The sequence below is a fragment of the Poeciliopsis prolifica genome, unplaced genomic scaffold, assembly GCF_027474105.1.
Source record: "Poeciliopsis prolifica strain line A6 unplaced genomic scaffold, Auburn_PproV2 SCAFFOLD011, whole genome shotgun sequence".
Classification (NCBI taxonomy): Eukaryota; Metazoa; Chordata; class Actinopteri; order Cyprinodontiformes; family Poeciliidae; genus Poeciliopsis; species Poeciliopsis prolifica.
The window spans coordinates 4,392,216-4,412,985 of NW_026562386.1; the positions used below are offsets into that span (position 1 = coordinate 4,392,216).

Consider the following 20,770-nt stretch of genomic DNA (forward strand, 5'->3'; position numbering starts at 1 on the left):
AGTGAAAAATAGTAAATTTACTATTTCCTAGACCTTTCAAACTTTTTCAAAAGAGCATCTAAAGTTTTCTGAAACCTAGAAAAAAATATTTCTCTTTCTAAAATGTCATTTCCATCTAGTTTTATGAACAGTTTTAATATGTAAAGTCTTAATTGAAAATATAAATTTGCATTTATCATCAAAAATTTTAAAATGTAGAAAATTATCTCTAAACATAGAATTAATAAATATTAATTCAGAAGCTAAAGCCAGAGGAAATGTAAGTTCATTGGCTGTGCAATGTACAACATGTCAAAATTTGCTTGATAATAGCAGGGTTATGCAAGGATATAGTTTCTCTTTATACTTTTTTTTGTTTTTTTAGGAAAAGAAAAGGCTCTTCCAATCCAGACAATGAGACACGAATGATGCGTGATGAAATAATCTACAGTATCTGCTGTAATTTTTTTGGCAGGCAATGTATCGCCCTGCAAAATCTTACCTATTCCCAGTTTGATTGTTAATCAGATTTACACTCAGATTGCAGAACAGCAAAGAGGATAGACGTCTCCATGGAAGCCATCTATTCAGGATCAGTAGCTTGGCGAGGATATGTCTTTTGAACACGGCCCTTTCAGAATTAGAAACGCAACAGCTATGCTGTAGAACAAGTATGTGAATCTACTGCATTATATAAATCTTGGTATAAGTGCTTACAGCAAAGATTGCATGGCCTGGACCATTTTGATTTGTTCTGTCACAATTTGGTGTCTTATGAACACGGAACAAACAGAAGTCCAACGTTAGTTTGACTCTACATCTGAACTTTAACCTATAATTATTAAGCTCTGATTAGTTGTCTTCCTTCACAACAAACCCATTTTAAATTCTGAACTTCTTTTGATTTCTTTTATGGTCTTAACAGTCCCACCTGTTATGCATTTACAGTTCACACCCTATTAGATTCTGACCATGTCTTGGAATGGCATCCATGGACTTTGATGAGCCTTGAAAATAGAATCACTGTGAATAAACTCGTTTCATGATTTTATCCTGGGGAGAGCTGCTTCACCTTCAATGATCGTCTAAAATGGTGCAGCGCTGCAGGCAACAAAGACACATGGAGAACGAGGAAGACAGCAACACTCTGAACAGAATCCTGTTCCTACTATACAGTAAAAGAGTTTCTTTCTCTTCTGTGAAATTGCTTTAGATCCACATCTCTCCTGCGGAAAACAGGAGATCATCTACAGTTCTGTAGCCCACTTCACCTTAAAAAACTGATGTAATACAGGTAATATTATCTGTATTACAGGTTATACAGCACATTCTGCTTCCCTCAAAAATGAAATCTGGGCATCTATCCATGCCCACATTTGGACATGGATAGATTTGGGCATCTATCCATGCCCAAATCTATCCATTTGGGCATGGATAGATATGCCATTTGGGATAAAGTTGTAGCATCATAAAAATTCAGGAAAAGTGAAGTGCTGTAAACACTTTCCAGATGCACTGCACATTTTGATTAGAGTATAAATCCTTTTGAACGGAACAACTCTCTTATAGAGCCAAGACAAAACTGAAATAATCCATGATGTTATGTTGTAAAGAATCTAAAGCATTTCAAATCTCTTCAGCTGTGTCATTTTGCACTGCAGATGAGCTGCTGATAAAGCTAAAAGAGGAACCCTCCTCTGCACTGGTGATGAAACTGATGGTGGTAGAGCAGAAGCCTCCAATGCATATGGTTAATTGTGCAGATTGTGACAAGGTCATTGAAACAAACTAGTGTGAAACCATGGTCTGTAGATCGTATATAGCACTTAGCTCTATCCTGACCTAGACAGATAAACCTAAGCTGCACCAAACCCTAGGGCATTGTGCTATTATGGGCACACACGTCACAATCATATTGGGAGGGCATTGCTGACATATACAGCAGGTGCACTGTTTGACAAATACTAAGAATGTAGCAGCTGCTTTCACATTGAACAAAGTTTTCCAAATTAGATGCTATTCAGCCACAATCTAATGGGATATGTTGGCGACTGAAAGCATAGATTGTGAGCGTTTGCCCTCAGCACAAGTAAATGGAAAGGTCTGTAGAAGGTAAAATCTCCAGAGGCAGCACAGCTACACACTGCTTGATTATGTGAGTGATGATTTGATGAAATGGGTTCTGGTGAACAGCCTGTCTCATTTTAAGACTTAAAGACTGGCTCCATCACTCTAACAAGAGATAAAGCTCCATCAACTGCAACACAGATTAAAAAATGCACTCAAGCATAGTTAAAGTAAATATGTTGTGTATAACATGTTTAGACTTTAAATACGAATTGCATGGAGTTTTTAACTGTGTGTCTTCAAAAGCCAGCATTTTGTCCAAAGAGTATTATTTAAAGTCCTTATAGAGTTCAGCTGAGTGAGACTTAAATATTGTTTAAATATTCACTCGGTGGTCGGTGAGTTTAAATTACTCTTGATGCTTCACTGTTTCTGACATCTCTGCAGCAGAAAGACTGCCTCCAACTTGTTTTGCAAAACCTAAAATCAGAGGGAGTTCTCTGAATCAGAGAATTGGGTGAGCTTCAGTATCAAAGGCTTTTCTATAAGCTGAAAATGAGAAACACTCATTTATTCAGAGCCAGAACAGGCAGCCTTTTTTCTGCTTAAACCAGACATTGGCCCATGCTAGGTGATGAGTGGTTTGTTTATATTTTCTTCAAAGATGAATGCAGAGAGCTAAAGTGCTTTCAATGCCATCACATACCCGGGATTTGTGAAATCTGAAGGTAAGAAAATGCTCCTTCTACCATGATGTAATCGTGTTAATAGTTGGTTGATTACTTATTTGTTCAAACCCACAACATACAGTAATTAGAGGACACAAAAGATCAAACAAAAGAATAAGTATTTAAATTTGCATAACAATTAAAAACATGCACTGATGGAACAAGCTGATGAAAATTCCCACAACCAAAAAAGGGGGTCACCACACAAAAATAAATGACATTTTCACATTTTTTCTAGAGCAATTATTTATTTTATCAACAAATTGTGTACTTTTGTGTTTCCCTTGTTTTAATGTGTTTCCTTAATTTTTATTGAGAAAATATTTTGTGTCTCAAATCAATATTTGGTAACCATCCATCAGATTAATCACATTTCATGTAAGAATTGCAATACAGATGACAAAAATATGGCAATTTATCACATAATGGTTTTTTTTTTCTTTAATTACACCAACAACAATAGTTACTGTTAATGCAAGATACCACTTTTTTTTAACTAAGCAAAGGACTAAACAGAAAAAAAATCAAAACACTAACAGTAATTATACTGTTGTATTCTCTTTAGCCAATATGATCCAATTAATGTTCAATTTGAATCTATTTTATTATTTTATTTCAACTTTCAAACATGTTATAATTCTGTTAAATAGAACCACAAATTCCCTACAGAGTTCATTTAATTGTAAAGTGAATTCAAACCAGACTTTGTGCAACACTGATGTATAGAAAACGTACTTGTTAGATTCACAAGGTTATTTGTGTGGGGCAAAAGTTTAAAACTAATCGAAAAGATCCAACATGGTCATTTCAAAGTGCCTTTGATTGTAGCAGTTGAAGAAAGTAAAAAGTCAAATTAAGGTTTTTGCACACAATGTTTTACAACCAGGTTGTTTTCCCTTTATTAAAGCAAAACGATAAAAGTAAAAAATATGTTTTATCAGCCAGTGTTTTCTGTTAGCAGTCTGTAGCTCACGAGACACTAAATAGTTGCCTTCTGACCAAACTAAGTACTTAAAATAATTTTTTGGCGGGGGTTTAAAGTTTGCGTGTACCCCCAATTAGTCTCAAATAACATTGTATTATAAAACCACAAAGTAGTTAAGCAAAAAAGCAACTGACAGACTCTAATTAAAAACGATAACTAGAGTTATTAACAACACTGTGAAAAAATGAACGTTAAACATTAGTTTCTGCGGCTGACCACAACTGCTTGATTTGTAACTTACAGAAGACAAGCCAGTGTGTTGTGTGTAGACAGGACATATGCTGTCCTTCTTGTACTCATACAATTGTTTATTACAGTGGTTTTGGAATTTATTTAAATTAGTTTTACCCATTGCGCCAGCAACTTACATAACGATCCAGTTCCTCCCTAAACATCCATGGTGCAGCCCCCCATTTGCCTGCTATTAAAGCTGTAACATTTTTGAATGAATGTCTGATGAATGTGCCTGTATGTCTTACTAATCTCACATTCCCTCCTCCAGTGGTTCAAAGGGATTTGGTTAAATGCCATGGTCCACAGAGGCGCCTGTGCTGAAATGCAAAGCAAAGCTTTTCAGTACACTTAGTGCTTCCATTTATAATGAGCACAGCTTCCTATTAAAAGCGCTCAATGACTATGTCTCTAGCCACTTGTCTCTTTTGTTTTTGGACACTAAAGATCCAAAACCTTGTCTGATCAAGTGAAAGAGAGTTTTATTTTTTTTTCTATCTGCAACATCGGATTTTATAATGAAGGCTTAATGCTAAACAATCAAGAACTCTTCTTAGAGGTGAACCCTTTGATTTACATTTTTTAATATAAGTATTAGATTAGTATTTACTCTTGGGTACAGAGATGAAATTTACTCAATGTTCTATGAACCATCAAAGAGTAAGAAGGGCGTTTGAAAACTAATGGGAATTATATTTAAACATACTGTACTAGGAAAGTTATAAACAAGAACGTAAAATAAATTTAAGCTATATTAAATAGTTGCCTGAGAGTTAATGCGCTTATTGTGCATAAAGTTAAGTCATTTGTGCTGTTCATGAAGTATCACTGAGGGAACCTGATTGATGATGTCAGTAGAGGTTCACAGCCTGGATTGTCTGAAAGCAAAAAACTAATGGAAAGATGCAAGAAATATTTCAGTAGCACTAAACGTTTTAGAAAAGCACTGAGGAGTGCATTACTGAGCAATCATGGAAAGTAGGTTGTGATCAGAGAGGTGTGCAAGAAAACAGCCTTCACTAAAGGTGATTTCAAAAGCTCCATTGTGGAGGAAGACTCATCAAGAAGGTTAATCTTAGCTCATGTTCGCCACCAATCAGCTCCTTACATCACAGCAGCCAGAAACACTTTAGAGACTGTCAGAAACAAAATCCTCTGGCCTGAAGTACAAGCACATCTGAACAGCATCCCAACTGGGGTGGGGACATTTTTTTTCTTCTTCTTTTTGTGTGAGCACAGCTGGATTCAATGAGACTCTATAAGACTTCTTACCACATAGTGCTCCAAAGGTCTGACTAAGGAACTGACTCGTCTCATCAACACAACATTGATTCTAAGCACACAGCCAAGATGACAAAGACATTGCTTTGGTGTATGAATGTCCTCATGTGCCCCGGTCAGAGCCTAGACTAAAATCCAATGAAGTATTTCTAGAACAATTTTAAGTCCTAAAAATACCAAAGCTCAGGATTGAGAGAAACAAGACAAGCCAATGTTGATGGAAGGAGTAGCGACGAGCTAACTGATATCATGATTGTTGAATGAAATATAGACATTGTAACTGAATATTTTTGTAGTCATTTATTCAGGAAGGCAATCAGTCTAATCACACTTTCTTTTTTTAATCATGTTCTTAAACAACCCACACAAGTGATGCTTGGGATCTCTTGCTGTGGTTCTGTGTACTGCTGTGTGATTAACAATGGCTCTGTGCAGAGCAGCCTGCAATATACCGTGCCCCAGTAAATCAGCCAGCCTGCTGCCCTTTCTCAAGCAGCAGCAGAGCCAAGCCCTTCATCTGCCATCAGCCTCCGCCAAACAGCCGGAGAAACGCAGGGAAACCAAAGAACCCAGAGGCTCAAAGGTACAGAGGGAAACATGGAGATAACCCGTCGCACAATAGCAATATTCCCTGATGGCACCAAACTTAACGCAAGGCAGATGGTACATGATGCTAATTAGAAGCCTTTCCAATCTTTACATCAATATGAGATTGACCTGCTGCTTGCTTTGTATGCAGCTGTGAGGAACATATAATGTCTTTGACTTTTACAATCTGTCAGAAAGTAAAAGAGCATAGTAGTGACTTACAGCCAGATCAGACAACAAATGGTCTTAGTCTCGCTGAGTGATTGCCGATACTAATATATTTTTCATCACCTAACAATGCGCTTTCTTCTGTTTCCCTTTCTTGCTTTCAAGTTCTTTCACAGTTCTAAATAGAGCCACAATAGAATTTTCTTTTCTACCAAAACAAATGTATCCCACAATGAAATTACACATTTAGACAACTGTTTCAGGCACACATATATTTTTTGGGAGAGTATTGTGTGTTTGTATTAACTTCTCAGCTTGACAAGTCTTCACTAAGACAAATGTTTGAGCCTCCAGTGGACGCCGAAACAGCTGAACCCAAACCTGTGGGGAAAAGGAAATCACGTGCATGGAAAAGAATCGTCGCATACATCTCAAGACTCTCTAACAGGTTTACAAATGGCATAATTAACTGCCATTAAGTCTACAGCTGCAATAAGGCAAGACTAGCAAAAACTAATATTAAAACATCTTCAGGCAGGTCACCAGAGAAACACTGAAACAAGATATTTATTTTTTCACTTCAACATAAATGTTTTTGGGAGCCCAGAAAAGAGTAGAGAAAAGCAACAGCAATTCTCTTCACAAACACAAGAAAAAGACCAAGGAAGAGCCTTTACAAGGAGAAAACCCCCAGAGCATATAACAAGCCAACTAATGTATTCACGGGTAAAAAAAAAAAGGTAAAAAGTGCCATCTGATGAGAAAACAGTTTCAGCCATTTCTTAGGCCTATATCAATAAATCTCTGGGCAGGAAGTGATGACTTGCAGCAGCGTAGGGACGGCGTTTTGAATCGAGAGCTCTATGAGGTCAGTCCCCTCCAAAATCAGTTGCCTAAGTATGCAGACAACTTCTACAAATATTTTTCAGGGAATCAATATTTTTTTAGGGGCTCGGAGAAATCCACCTGTGTAATAAAGTCTCATTGTGACATTCCTTTCCTACTAAATATTCCACAGTTAGTTGTTAATGGATTTATGTAGCACAAAGCGGTGGCCACATTTAATCATAGGTTATGGGATAATGAGGCACATGCTGTCCAGGAGTTGCTACCTTTCTGTACAGTTAGAATCACCCAAACTCCACATGCCCTTCAGGTTAACCTGGGAATACAGCACGAAAAACTTAATGAAATGGGTTTTTATGGCCGAGCATCCACATCCAAGTCTTACGTCACTAAGTGCAATGCAAAGTGTCAGATGCAGTGATGCAAAGCATGCTGCCACTGGACTCTTGAGCAGCAGCGGAGACGTGTTCTATGTAAAGATTAATCATGACTCTGTTTGGCAATGCAGAGTCTGGGTTTGAAGAAGAAACTTAAAACTTGCCCGACTACAACAGAATTAAGTCAAGTCAAGGTTATTTGTACAGCACATTTGAGCAACAAGGCAGTACAAAGTGCTTTGCATGACAAAATCATTTGAACCAACAAACAAACATTACATTTTGTCAATGCCACCATAAAAGTCATTAAGAATAATCATTATCGAATATAATAATAAACAGCACAACTACTAATCTCAGGCAACTCTTAACAAGAGAGAGGTTTTGGCCTTTGTAGGAAGGAACTCGATTTTTCAGGTGTTTTTCAGTTTTCTGGAAGTTTGTTCCAGATTAGAGGAGCATAAAAACTGAATACTGCTTCTTCGTGTTTGACTCTGACTCTAGGAATACATGCTGCATGTGTAGTATCATATGTAATGGATGATGTAGAGTAAATTATGGTGCAGGAGCTGAGCAAAGCCCTTTAGTTGAAAAGAACTCTTCATGCTGCTGTATACCAACACAATCTGGACAATTTCATAATCCTGATTTTGTGGGGATAGTCTACGGACTGGTCCTTTATTTTAAACATAACTAGAATTGCCACTAGTATACAAAGCACAGTTTAGAAATACTTCAATGACAACTTTGTTGTGAAATATTTGTCTGATCTGCACAGGCTCCTGACTTCAATCTAACATAACGCCTTTTGGATCAAGTGGAGTCAAGGCAGGTCTTCTCATCCAACATCAGTGCCTGACCTCACAAACACTTTCCTGGAAGAATTGACAATAATTCCTATAAACACATATCTAAACCTTACGGATGCTTTTATTGCTCCCAAGAGCAACCTAACCCCAATTTAAAGAAATACTAGGAAGGCTCTGTCATTAAAGTCCTGTAGTGATCCAAAACTAATCCAGAATCCATTAATGTATCCGTGCATCACTTAGACAGCATTTGTAATTTTAAATGTTTGTGAATAGTAAGCTTTGCTGAACAGTTTTATTCTGTTCTTTCAGGGAGGCTCTTTGAGCTTTATCAGATTAAATGGGACATGTGTAAGCTGCCACATTCATGTTTTTCCTCAGATGTTAGAGGAGGGTTGTGTGTGTGTGTGTGTGTGTGCGAGTGTTGTTTTTTGTTGTTGATATTATTACTTTTATTGTGGGAAGAGGTGTGCAATAACAGAAGTGTGGGAGGTTGGGGTTGGGGTCAGTCTCTGCCTTAGGAAGAGGAGTACTTTTCTAGTTACATCCACTCACTGTGGTTTCACACAGCCAGACTTACGCCAGCCAAACTTACAAATGTGCACATACACTGATATGCAGATCAGTAGGCAACTTATATTTATGCACTCTTTGGCAATGCACCTATTATTGATACATGTGGGACAAAAAACAACAACAAAACCCCCAAATAAATCAAAATTGTATTTAAATTTTCAACTAATGGAAAGGCTTCTGTGTTTAGTATGATCGCCACTTTGTTTTTCACTGTCCCTAAAATCTAAATGAACCTTTTTTTATATATTGCACTGATTCTACATTCTTGAATCAGGCATCGGGGACTATGAAAAGGACTTGTGTGGTACCATCACCAAATATTTAACAGCTCAGGTGCTGCTGCACTTATGTTTAAGAATGGATGTGCTGACTGCAAAGAGGAAGAAGAGAAAGAGATGGGAGGAAGAGGAAAAGGAGGAGGAGACTGTGCTACTGTAGCAGTGCATCACCAAGAGGTAAGACTACAGCCACGACACCACAGTTTGCAGCCCGGAAAAGGGTAAGAGCGCCACTGTTTGTTTAACACCTGCAAAGGAGCCTCTTGTTTTCTTCTCCTTTTAGTTGTGGATGCATACAGAGACCTTCGGGGCCATCTGTGCTGAAGTGGCAGAAAGAGTTGCACGAGCAAAGTGAGATACTGACAAATCAGTGCACTTGCAGAGAGGACCTGTCCTTCACAGGAAAAGACTTGCTCAAAATGTTGATGGAAGAACGGCAGCAAAGTCGGCCCGACTTACCTCAGCTGCCTCGCGTGCCCACTGAGACAAACAGACCCACAATGGGCATGAGAATGTGTGTCATTAGTGCTGTCCCAGATGCTCTGAAAACAGACTGCCCTATAAATGTACTGCATTCCCAGAATAACTCCCTGCAGCTTGTTACAAACAACTGTAGGCCTACTGTTTAATAACCCCTGTTGTGGAAATGTAACTTAAATGAAACTGAAACAGTTCCTCAAGTGCAATGAGGTAGTAAAGTTGGACTGGGGAAAAGGGATGATGATGAAATGGCTATGAGTGCAGCTTGTCTAGGTCTGTGCAGTGCAATCAGATCAGTGAGACAAAGAAGTTAAATGGCTGCAGGCACAGGTGTAGGAGAGAGATAGCCAGAATCACCACAATGTGACATACTATGACATTTAGATATATTACCAGCCAATAGGTCAGTCAATGACAGCAATCAATCTTATGTCAGCAGCAGTGTCTTCAAGCATTTGGAATATGTCATTTAACCATCTGGTTAAATGACAGAAGTTTTGGGGGGTTTTTTACCCCTTCTTTTTAAAAAATGATTTATCAAGCTATTCATCCAACCGCAGCTCCATCTGCACAATCCAAGATTCATGCACCCTGCAGTGGATTACAAAACGCTGCCTGTGTAAAACAAAAGATCCATTTTCCACCCAGTGTGCTGTTTTTTTTTTTTTTTTTTTTTTTCATCCTGTTCACAGTAAATACCACATGCAGGGCAGGTTTAATGCAGAAAGACGTTGGTGCAACAGATCAGCATGCGCCTCAGCGTGCTGGAGCGCATTGCTCGGCGTTGAGCTTACCCTCTGCGGCCACGGCGCACCGGACAAGGAGTGAAAGCAGAGCCAAAGACAGCAGGCAGTATGAGAGCATCCCCGCTGCTCCGGCTCGCAAACCGCTCCTCAAACACCTCCTCCCCCTGTCTCCTCCGGCTTCCCTCCTGCGCGGCGAGCATCCATCACAGGCGTCTGCCCCGCAGGCTCCCGGTACTTCGGGATGACCCGCCCGCCCATCACTCCTCACACCGGGAGCCATATCCAGTGGACAAGTTGCTGAAGTTTCGCTCGTAAATAATGCATTGGATCAATCCACGTGTGTGAACGGGAGGAAACACGGCCGTCACTGGGTCACGTCGTGTGTCCAGGGCTGGATAGAAGGACGAGGGGAAGTGGGGGGGCAGGGGGGGATGCGACGCTGAAGGGAAATTAAGAAATGCGCCCTTATTGCTCCGCCGCGCTCGGTCCACCCATCATCACCGTGTGGCGCAGAGTGGCGCTCTCACTTTGCCCAGAGGTTTGACATTTAGCCGCTGGAGGTGAAGTGGCTCTCTCTGACCCGCTGCTGATAGATGACGGTCACTGAGATGCGTGCAGAGGACATTCAGTCTCCACCAAAGTAAGCATATTTCCACGGAGCTTGGCGAGTGGTTGGCTCATTTAGGTGCTCTAGTCTTCTGGCCAGGCTGAAACAGAATAGCATCTGTACGGAGAGTCAAAGCTGACCTGTCTGCAGGGCGCCCTCTGCTGGCTGTGTTTGGATCAAACTTGTCATTTTATTCATTTATTTTTTAAATTACTGGCCTCATTCGCCTGTGAAGTGAACCGCACACACACAAAGGTCACACTTCTATTATGAATGTCATTTCAAAGTTTAGCAAGTGTCAACCTCATCAGGCTTGTTGTTGGCATCATGACAGAAGGCATTTACAGACGTGGATGTTGTACCATTTTAACTCCACAAGATGGCGCTCTTGACTCACAAAAGACTCAAGTTGATGACACGCTTCTAATTCCCAGCTACACATAGAAACTTATGGAATAAGTATTACTGCTAACTCTTATTTAGTTAATCTTTATTTACAATTGCATATGAACATATTATAAAACTTGTATAATATCCAAATGTTATTTAATTATTAACATGCTCATGGATAGGGACACACAATAAACATTAAGTCTTCCATCTATTTAATTCCATAATTTCTAACATTATTTTGTGTTTAAAAGTAATTTATCTCAATATTATTAAAATACAATAATAATATAAAAATGTATGCAAATAGTGACTAAAACATGATTTGAGTGTATTAAAACCTTCCAAAAATTTTATTAAATTTTATAAATATCCTTTATAAACTTTTCATGATTGAAAGTTTAGTGCTAAATACACATCCATGAATATTTATCTAAACTAAATGTATGATACTTAGATAATTGCTCTGTCATATAAAAACAATTCAAAACTATAAACAATTATATAATTTGTCTTGTCAACGTTTGTGTTCTTTGCCCTAGTCAAAGAAACTGACCATGAAAGTGGGTGATGGAGGAAGAGTCGGGACACGGAAAGGGCTGCATCAATAGATTTTTTTAATTCAAAGTGAATTTTAACAATAATACACCATAAAGTCTTATTTTGACACTCACCAAAAGAGTCACCTGGAAAACCCGCTTAATGTGACAAAGTAGAGAAGGCTTGGTCACACCTAAATCACTGAGAACTAGAGAGGAAACACTATCGCAAACTGTATAAGAGACATCACATCCATAGAGTTAGTTTTCCCAGTCCTTATACTGTAAATATTGCACAGTGCAATTGCTACATGGCAAACTAGTGTAGCACAAAATCAAAACAAAAAGAAGAAAAAAAAAGCAAACAAAACATAAAAACAAAGCCACAAAAAATCTACAGGTATTAAAACAGTAACAGTTCAGATTTCATAATAAAGTATATTTGAAGAGCAGTCTGAACAGGTGATTCCATAACTTGCAGTGTGAATTAACTCTGAAATTGAGAGAGATGACCAGAAGACTGAAAAGAAGACCTCGAGAAAACAATCCTTGTTCAATCAAATCAAAGAGTTACATCGTAGTACATTTAGATTAATAAGAGACCCTGAAGTAAAAGTTCTAAAGGACAATAATGTCATTACCAAAATCAGTAATTTCAACAACTGGACATTTTACTGAGAGCTGTTTTATCTGCTAAACGTGACCACAAGCCTCCAAAATCCATGAACAAAGATTTCAATCAATTAAAATAAAATGGAAAAGAGTGTAAAGATTTCTCTCCTCTTGCATCCATTGTTTTGTGTGACAAATACGGGAGAGTTGATGCAGGCGCGTTGCTGGTGAAAAAGCTTTGAGGGAGTCAAAACACAGATTACATTTCACATGCTTATTGTTGGGGACCTATCTCAAGCACTAATGTATCTAGTTCATGCCTCATCATCATAAGATTTCTTTCCCAAAGTGACATTTGAATGTGTTCAGTAAACCAAACAACTAAGAAAAAACAAAATCTCTAAAAACACAAAGATGCATCAGGATGGTTGTTTGAATGTAATGAGCAGTTTTCATCTGGAGCACGAAATCAACAACCAGACGAAAAAAACAAAACAAAAAAACTTTAGCTTCTTTGATTTTAAAGACCAGTGTTGTCAGCTGTGCTCGAGTTGCTCCAACTTAGCCTCAATCTGCATGACAGAAAACAAAAGTGAAGCGAAGTGTGTATGTGTTCATGCAAGGTAATGTAAAGCGTGGAGATGATCTAAGAACACTTTGTGGTGCAACGACCGCACAATGGAAAGTATTGCATCTGCTGTTCAGCTAGAGTGACTATCTGAAGACCACCATGCATCATATCATTCAAAGTCTAACTGTGGGTTATTTTATCAGCCTGTTGTCACACAGAGGCTTTTTTGTGGACTATCTGAGAGAGGAGCAGATCAAATTCTCTGGCATGTCTCTATGACAAAGTCCTACTTTTGAATTTGTTTTCCCCTCTCTCTTTGGTAAAGCGGCCGCAAAAAGAGACTTTCTACATGATCGTGGAGTTGGACTCTCTGCCTTCTTCGTCCGTTCGCTTTTCTGGATCTCAAGGCACATACACAGTGCTGCTTACACTGTCGCAGTTTCAGTAAAGGACACATAACAACGGCCACCGCCTCGCACTGACAAAAACACTTTGATATGAGTCACTCATAAAGGGGAGAGCGATCTAAACGCAAGGCAGGTTAGAATATCCAACTGGTATTCTAAGCAGATAGAACATTGAACAGATACAAAAGGTTGCAGTAAATACTTGTAATCATTTTGACATAAAACAAGTTGTGAAAATTGTTTTGGAGCAAAAGCATTGGGGGTAAATTTATGTTTCTTTCTTTAATCAAACATTTCCAAGCCTCACTAGCTGTAAGTGCTTCATGACAAGTGTCTAATGTGAAAGGGGCACACTGGATTCGTAGTTTGTTTGCTTTTGGTGTTGTTTGTTTTCTGGTATCTCACAGTGCTCCCATAACTCAGAAAAAGAGTACTGGTAATACACGGTGTTCGTGCAATGAGAAAGTTAAATCAATCCTGCAAGCTACAGCTTCAGATGTGTACAAAACATCGATATGAAAACATACAAAACTTAAGTTACATCGATACATCATTTATATGCAGTGACGAGCCCGAGAGGTTAATAAGGATAAAATACTGATGCTGAAAAAACACGCACCCCAAGGAACAACAAATCCAACTAATGTTCATCATCAGCAAATACAGTAGTTACAGTGACACTCCGAAAATGAATGCAAACACAGAAATCAAAACCACTTCTATTTCAGATAATTAGGGACCTATACAAAACTCTAGGTTTAAACTCAGAGAGAAATCACCTAATTTCACAGCTATTGAAGTGGCAATCATCATATAGCAGCTTATCTATGATACATTCAAGAAAGAAATGATAGGACTTGTTAATTGCCCAATAAGCTAGACAAAACATCAGCTGTTTTTGGGTTTTTTTTTTCTAATCTAACTTTTTTTTTTTTTCCTTTGAACAAAACCTCATTCTACAACTCCAGTATAACTGAGGTCTATGCAAACAGAATAGCTACCTTGCTCAATATATGAATTACAGTCTTTGGTGCTGCACAAGCAACGTCATTTGAAAAACAAGACAGAAGAAAAGGGAAAAAAAAAATACACACAACAAATTAAAACATTGGCTCCCAAAAGAGAACACACCCATGTTTAAAGGTCTGGGTTGAGTAAAATTTAACTAAAAGACAACTTGCCTGCCAAAATATTCACACCCTTAGAAGAATACGTTGTGGAAACATTTTTGGATTCAATTGTCAGTATTCAGTTTCCCTTAGTCCATCAGTAGGCCACGTCTTGACTAATCTATGCCCACGATAGCAAGCTAAACCTGTCAGATTATGAAAACATTTCTTGTCCCCATCCATCTTCACACAGATTTTTTGTGTAGCTTTTTCCCCGCAGATTTTTTAGTCAAATTTAATTCTGGTTTCCAGACTAAGCCATTCAGATTTTCTTTTCGTTCCGGTGAAGTCATGTTTTGTTGATTAGGGTGCATGCTAACGTTCACTATGGTGCTGAAAAACAAACTCAGTCTCCATCTTCAACTTTCTGGATGAACATTTTGGGATCTTTTCACTATTTACGGTTTCAACTTCGACACATCTGTTCCATTTAAGAGGAAACCCTAAAGTACAATGCTGCCGCTGCCATCTTTGACTATTGGTACAACGTTCTTTTGATTTCTTTGCTATGTTGAACATGACATTTGGAGTCACAGAAAAAAAGTGGAAAAAATAGTTTCATCAGACTCTAATTGATTCTGTGACAAGATATTGTGAAAATGCAGCCACCATTTTGAAAATTCCTGCAGGTCCTTTGGTGTTGTTTGTTGACTCTCTGTCCAGTTTCACTTTCTTCTTTTCATTAGTTTTGATAAAAACTTCAGTTTATGTAAAGTCCTCATTTTCCTATTTATTCTCCAACCATCAGTGAACACCTCCACTATGGTGAAATTTCCCACATCTGATATCTTGGTAGATAAAAATCCTATCCAGGTAACATCTCTGCAAACTAGGTTTTTACCAAATGGATATAAATGACCAAACAAAGGTAAAATCCCACAAGTCAGCTGCATTTCATTTCTGATTTGTCCAACTCATTTGAGTAAACTTAGGAAGACTGAAATTGACTGACAAGATGCTTCAACAAAGTGAATCAATTAGAAATGTGCAAGAGGTTTTTAGCTCTCACATATTTTCCACAATGTCATATTAAAGATGATACACACTTAGGGCAGATATTCATCAAAATTAATTTTACAATTATTTTTGCACATCACAAAATATGCCATTTGAACAGGGGTGTGTGCATTTTTTGAGGACCACTCTAAATGAATAAAGAAGATAAAAACACAGCACTTTATATATAAAGTTCTGTGCATATATATATATATATATATATAATATATATATATATATATATGTGTGTGTGTGTGTGTGTGTGTGTGTGTGTGTGTGTGTGTGTGTGTGTGTGTGTGTATGTTTTTTTTTTCTTTACACACTTTCTCCCTGACGGAATGTATAAAATAAGTAGTTGACATTGATAAGCATTAAGCCTTTAACAAATGGTATCAATGTAAAGGGGAAAAGTTAACTTTGTCACACATGCATAAACGAGAGAATTGCACACAATTACCTCACACCTTAACAAGCATCTGTACTAAATATTCTAGCTCTATAATATATGTCATATATGTGTGTATATCAAATACTGCATGGTTTGCTCAGGCTAAGAATATTCCATATCGTAAAACGAATTTGCATTTTTTTTTTTTTTTAAATCTTACCTAATCAAAGCCATGCCCGTCACACTTCTAAACATCTAAAAACAAAGTGAAAACACTCCAAATAAAATTAGAAAGACAAAAAAAAGCAAAGAAATATATAACCGACGACTATTTAGATTGTATTGCCGTTTTTAAACAGTACAAATACTGTTAGTAGTAAGAGTTTCACTAAATAGAAAGTGATTATCAAATGTTAAGCAATATCCAGTACTTGCACTTTGTACACTAGTTCATTCGGAAACAGAGAGGGAAAAAAAAATCAAACGTGTTTAAGGAAACAGCAGGCATTCGCAACAGCAAAGCATGCCGTTCTTCTTGAAAGAACAGAAAAGGAACTCACCACACACTGAAATATACAAAGACTCCGAAAATAAGCACCGCTGTCCGCGATACATCACATCCATGCAGGCTATGCATGGAACATATACACATGTGCATATATATACTCACACATAGGATGCATCGACTGATTGGAATTTCAAGTGCTGCAGTCCAGTACATTAATATTCATGTATATAGTCATATATAAGTAGTAACATTAACAACCTCAAATATGTAAGGCACTATGGCTGGGGACAGTTATACAATGCAGCGAGTCTTGTGACACAAACAATAAGAGCAACGTCTATGCATCTTTCCGTTTACATTTTTGCTCATGCAAGACCACATGCAGCGTGATGAACAACCCTATTTAAATCGGATAATTGACTTGACATTGCGAACATCAAAAGACACAGAAAAGGTACAAATACTTCAAACGCAGTACAACATACACCGTGGACAACATGTGCATCTGTCAATCTAGAGCTAGAGACTGGGATGGCTTTACAAATATGGATGTGTCTTGCACACATAAGAAGGCAATGTAGAAAAATAGCTGGGACCGGGGGGTTTTCTAACTATTCAACAACACCCCAATTATTCATCTGTCTTGAGGAGTATTCGTAGAAGATCCAATGCAAAGATATATCAAATGTGCAAAACACATTAAGTGTGAGTTTAACTACTCATTCATTCTATCATTCAATCATTCATACATTATTTCCTTCTTAATTTTTGCCAGATCATCTCCACCGTTGGAACTCTTTTTTTTTTTTCCTTTTTTTTAAAGCTTAAAAGTTCAATTACAACCAAGTCGACATGATTCAAAAAATAGCTTGTTTTCTCTGTGGTTGTGCCATGGTTTTTTTTTTTTATTAGAAATGAAAACCATGTTGTTTGTGGTTTAGGATGGGATGCTGCCCTGCTTAGCCACCAGGTGGTAGGAAAGGTACCAGAGCCACACTCAAATGTAGGGGTACTGGTTTAGTTTGGTGGGGCTGAGGGGGAAACTGCCATAAGCAGGTGAGGCGATGTAAGAGTGCGGGGGGAAAAGGGGCTTGAACTGGCTCTGTGGATGCAAGGTGGGGGAGGGGAGCAGCCGGGGGTTGATACCCACTGCCACTTGGTGCACAATGCCTGCCGGGTGGGATATGCCATACGTGGGCTGGAGGACGGGGCGGGAGGCGCCAGGGGAAGCCAGCAGGTGGGCCACGGGGGCCGCTGTAACCAGAGGGCCAGACGCAGGGTACGACAACAGAGTAGGCTGAGAATGCGGGTGGCCCCCAAGATGGGGGTGGGCGCCTGTTGTGTGGTTTGGACTGCTGTGGGAAAGTGTGAAGGTGTGTCCATGCATGGTGGGAGGGATGTACGCCTGTGGTCGCCGGTTGGCAAAGTTCCCGTTCCATTCTTGGTGGCATGAAGTGAAATGCTGGACCTGAGGGAGAGAAGAACATATCTGTAATGTAATGCGCATAATCTTGACTTCTTTTTCTTATTTATGCAGGCGACACTGCTAGTTTTCAAACCGAGAAGTACTGGTATAAAAAAAAAGACTAAATGAACTCGGACTGCCATTTGCAGAAACCAGCAGGACAATGTTTCCTGTGATCATTTTAAAAATGATTAAATAAATGGTGATGATATTTAGAAAGATTGCTGTAGTTTCTGTTCAGTTTGACTAAAGCTGGGTTTGTGCTTGCACATTTAAAACACTTCCAACAATGTAAATTTCATAAAACTTTTGATCTGTCCTGCAAAAAATATCTTTGTACTGATCACAAATTGCCCTGATTCCTTCTAGCTACTCATTTAGTTTCAGGATGCCCAGTTTGTTTTTAAACTGATCAATTTAAATTATGTTTTGCATGTGTTTTTTGTGCATGTGTTCTTAGATTCTATTATATATTTTGTGTGTTATTGTGCAGAAGAGTCTGTAATAAAGTTTAATTGACTGATTGAGATTTTTGTGGTTGTTTGTTACTTTTAAGTATGGAGCCATTATCAGAATGGTTCACTTTACAGGCTTCTCACACCGATCCAGAATTTTAGTTTCAGTCTTTGCTCAACTCACAAAAAGTTCAAATGTAATAAATCAGTTTAAAAGTTTGTTTTAGTTGAGAGTTGTTCATATTGATTCATTTAATACATATAAAACAACATTTAATATTTTATTCAGTTTTTGACTTTACAATCGCAGATCATCATCTGATTTTTTTTACTTAAAACAAACAAGACACAGTACTATACAGTGGAACTGTTCAATAATTAGGAGTGTGGACATCAGAACAGATAGTGGAGTGAATGAAGTTCCATTTGTAACATGACGTTGGAAACTAATCACACACACTGCCACAAAAAGACAACATTTGCGATTCAAGTGTTCTCCTTATGGCTCTTGACTACCCACATGCAGTCACAACCACCCAAGTATCTGCAGAAGTCACCCAGTGTGGGCGACTGTGGCTGTATGGCAGAGTAGTAGGTTCGATTCCAGCTTCCTCCTGCCACATGTCGATATGCCTCTGGGCAAGGCACTTAACCCCAAATTAAGTGGCTTGCGTGTCGGTGCATAAATGTGTGTGCGCTTGTGAGTGCAAATGGGTGAATGTGACTCTAGTGTAAAGCGCTTTGAGTGGTCAAAATGACTGGAAAAGCGCTATACAAGTTCAGTCCTTACAAACTGCCAGCTTCTCGTCAGATTCAATTCTTCCCCTCAAAATACACAGATGCTAAATGTTAATACCCTAAACTGGCAGCGGTATAAAAAGTTTGACAAGCAAAAATCAGCATTACGTTTACAAGAAAGTACACCAGCTTTCTGCAAGCTAGAGTACGTACACTTCTGTCATTGATCTATTTAAGAAGGTGAAACATGTCTTTCTACCAAGAGATACTAAGCTCATCTGATGAGAGTCAATCTAATTGACTCTCATCAGATCAATGCCAATGCTGCCAAATTAAGCTCGACTGATGAAGTGCAACTGTTTTCTGCATTTAATAACCCTTTAAAAGAATGGAAGTGCAACCATTACTCTCATTTTAAATACTGAGTTTGTGAATTCCCTCACCTGCCCAAAGCCTATAGGCTGCTGTTGCTGGGGCTGGAACACAGGGCCAATTTTCTGTGGCCTGTTGAGGAGCAGTGTGGAGTGGTGATGCTGTCGCCCAGGAATGCCTCGCCCTTTGGAGTGGCACGAAGACTCTAAGACCGGGAGAGGTCATGTAACAGGAGACAGAGAGAGAGACAGAGATAGGTGAATACAGAAATACTGGTACTCAGGTCTTGGTGTCAGAAAGTATATAACAAGCAAATAGGACTTGAGCTGGAGCATGTATCCAACTGCAACAACTGCAAATGCACAGCATATCTCGGTACCCACTTGCAGCTCTGTGGGCTTATCAGAGATTTCAGCTGTGTAGGATCAGTTCCAAAGCTTAAAACATAGATGGGTATAAATAGAAGTATTTTTGAAGAAGAGGAGAGGTTTCTAACTAAGCTTCATCATAAAGCTTATGGTGGGGGTCAGATTGTTTTCTATAAATAAATCTTTCAGCACTAAAATAGAGAGATGTGCCCTTTTATGTTGGGCTTCATTTGTAGTAGTTTAAAGACAGGGGAGAGATATGCCATTGACACGAAAGCAAAATGAGTCTGTATAATTTTCTTTTAGGATTTAAAGCCAAACACTTCACTTTTTAAACTCAGAAAAAATTTATACTTAAATTACTCTTCACAGCAGTTACAAAGCCCACAGAGATAATGTGTAACAGCAGAAAAGCTACACTTCAAACATTAGTTTTTTAAAATATCAAAAAAATACTAAACTTTTACCTATTTTTTTTTCAGAGCATTGGACATTTGGTGGTTATTACACATGTACTAGGCAGATTTGAGAAGTGCAGATCCACACAATTTCAGCAGATCTCAGATTTAGAGAAATGTAGACATCATGCAAGTGTTCACATCAGAAATCAGAGCAGATTCGTCACAGCAGGGAACCCATAGTCACCTGTGAGAACCTCTGTGGCCTACTAACACAGCATAATCCCAGGCCATGTGACCTGTGGAGCAGACAGCAGCACTGTTGACCAGACCTTTGACTTCACATAACGTACTTAAGCACTTGGTAGCTGTCTGTCTTGGTAACTGTTTATCATGGCAAAAAAATGTTTATTCACTGAATATTTGCTGAAGCAGCATTTTTTTCCCACTGTGCCTGAGTCAAAGGAAGGATAACATTTGACATCATATATCTATGAGTAATTTGATTAGCTACATACAGTCCTACAGAGTTTGAGAGCTCTGATGGAGAGAAATAACATTTTGTCAGCTTCATCAATGCAGTGGAGAAAAACCCTCATGACTGAAACATGGGCAGATTATGTAGAGAAAAAGTGAGACTTGGACAAT

The 20,770-nt window shown here is 38.5% G+C and overlaps 2 protein-coding genes across 3 annotated transcripts in view; both read right to left on the bottom strand.

The window, feature by feature from the left end:
• Positions 1-10,839, bottom strand: part of kiaa1549lb (KIAA1549-like b) — a 57,493-nt gene extending 46,654 nt beyond the window's left edge. Inside the window, exon 1 of the mRNA XM_055036847.1 lies at positions 10,188-10,839. Within this exon, the coding sequence (XP_054892822.1) occupies positions 10,188-10,419 (232 nt within the window). The 5' untranslated portion in view covers positions 10,420-10,839. The remainder of the gene's footprint in view (positions 1-10,187) is intronic.
• Positions 10,840-15,996: 5,157 nt separating this feature from the next.
• Positions 15,997-20,770, bottom strand: part of hipk3b (homeodomain interacting protein kinase 3b) — a 35,633-nt gene continuing 30,859 nt past the window's right edge. The window contains exons 15-17 of one of the 2 annotated variants that reach the window (XM_055037074.1): positions 20,370-20,421; positions 19,428-19,561; positions 15,997-17,794 (exon numbers count right to left, since the gene is read on the bottom strand). In XM_055037074.1, coding sequence (XP_054893049.1) covers positions 17,286-17,794; positions 19,428-19,561; positions 20,370-20,421 — 695 coding nt within the window. In that variant the 3' untranslated portion in view covers positions 15,997-17,285. The remainder of the gene's footprint in view (positions 17,795-19,427; positions 19,562-20,369; positions 20,422-20,770) is intronic. The other variant, XM_055037075.1, reaches the window with a different exon arrangement.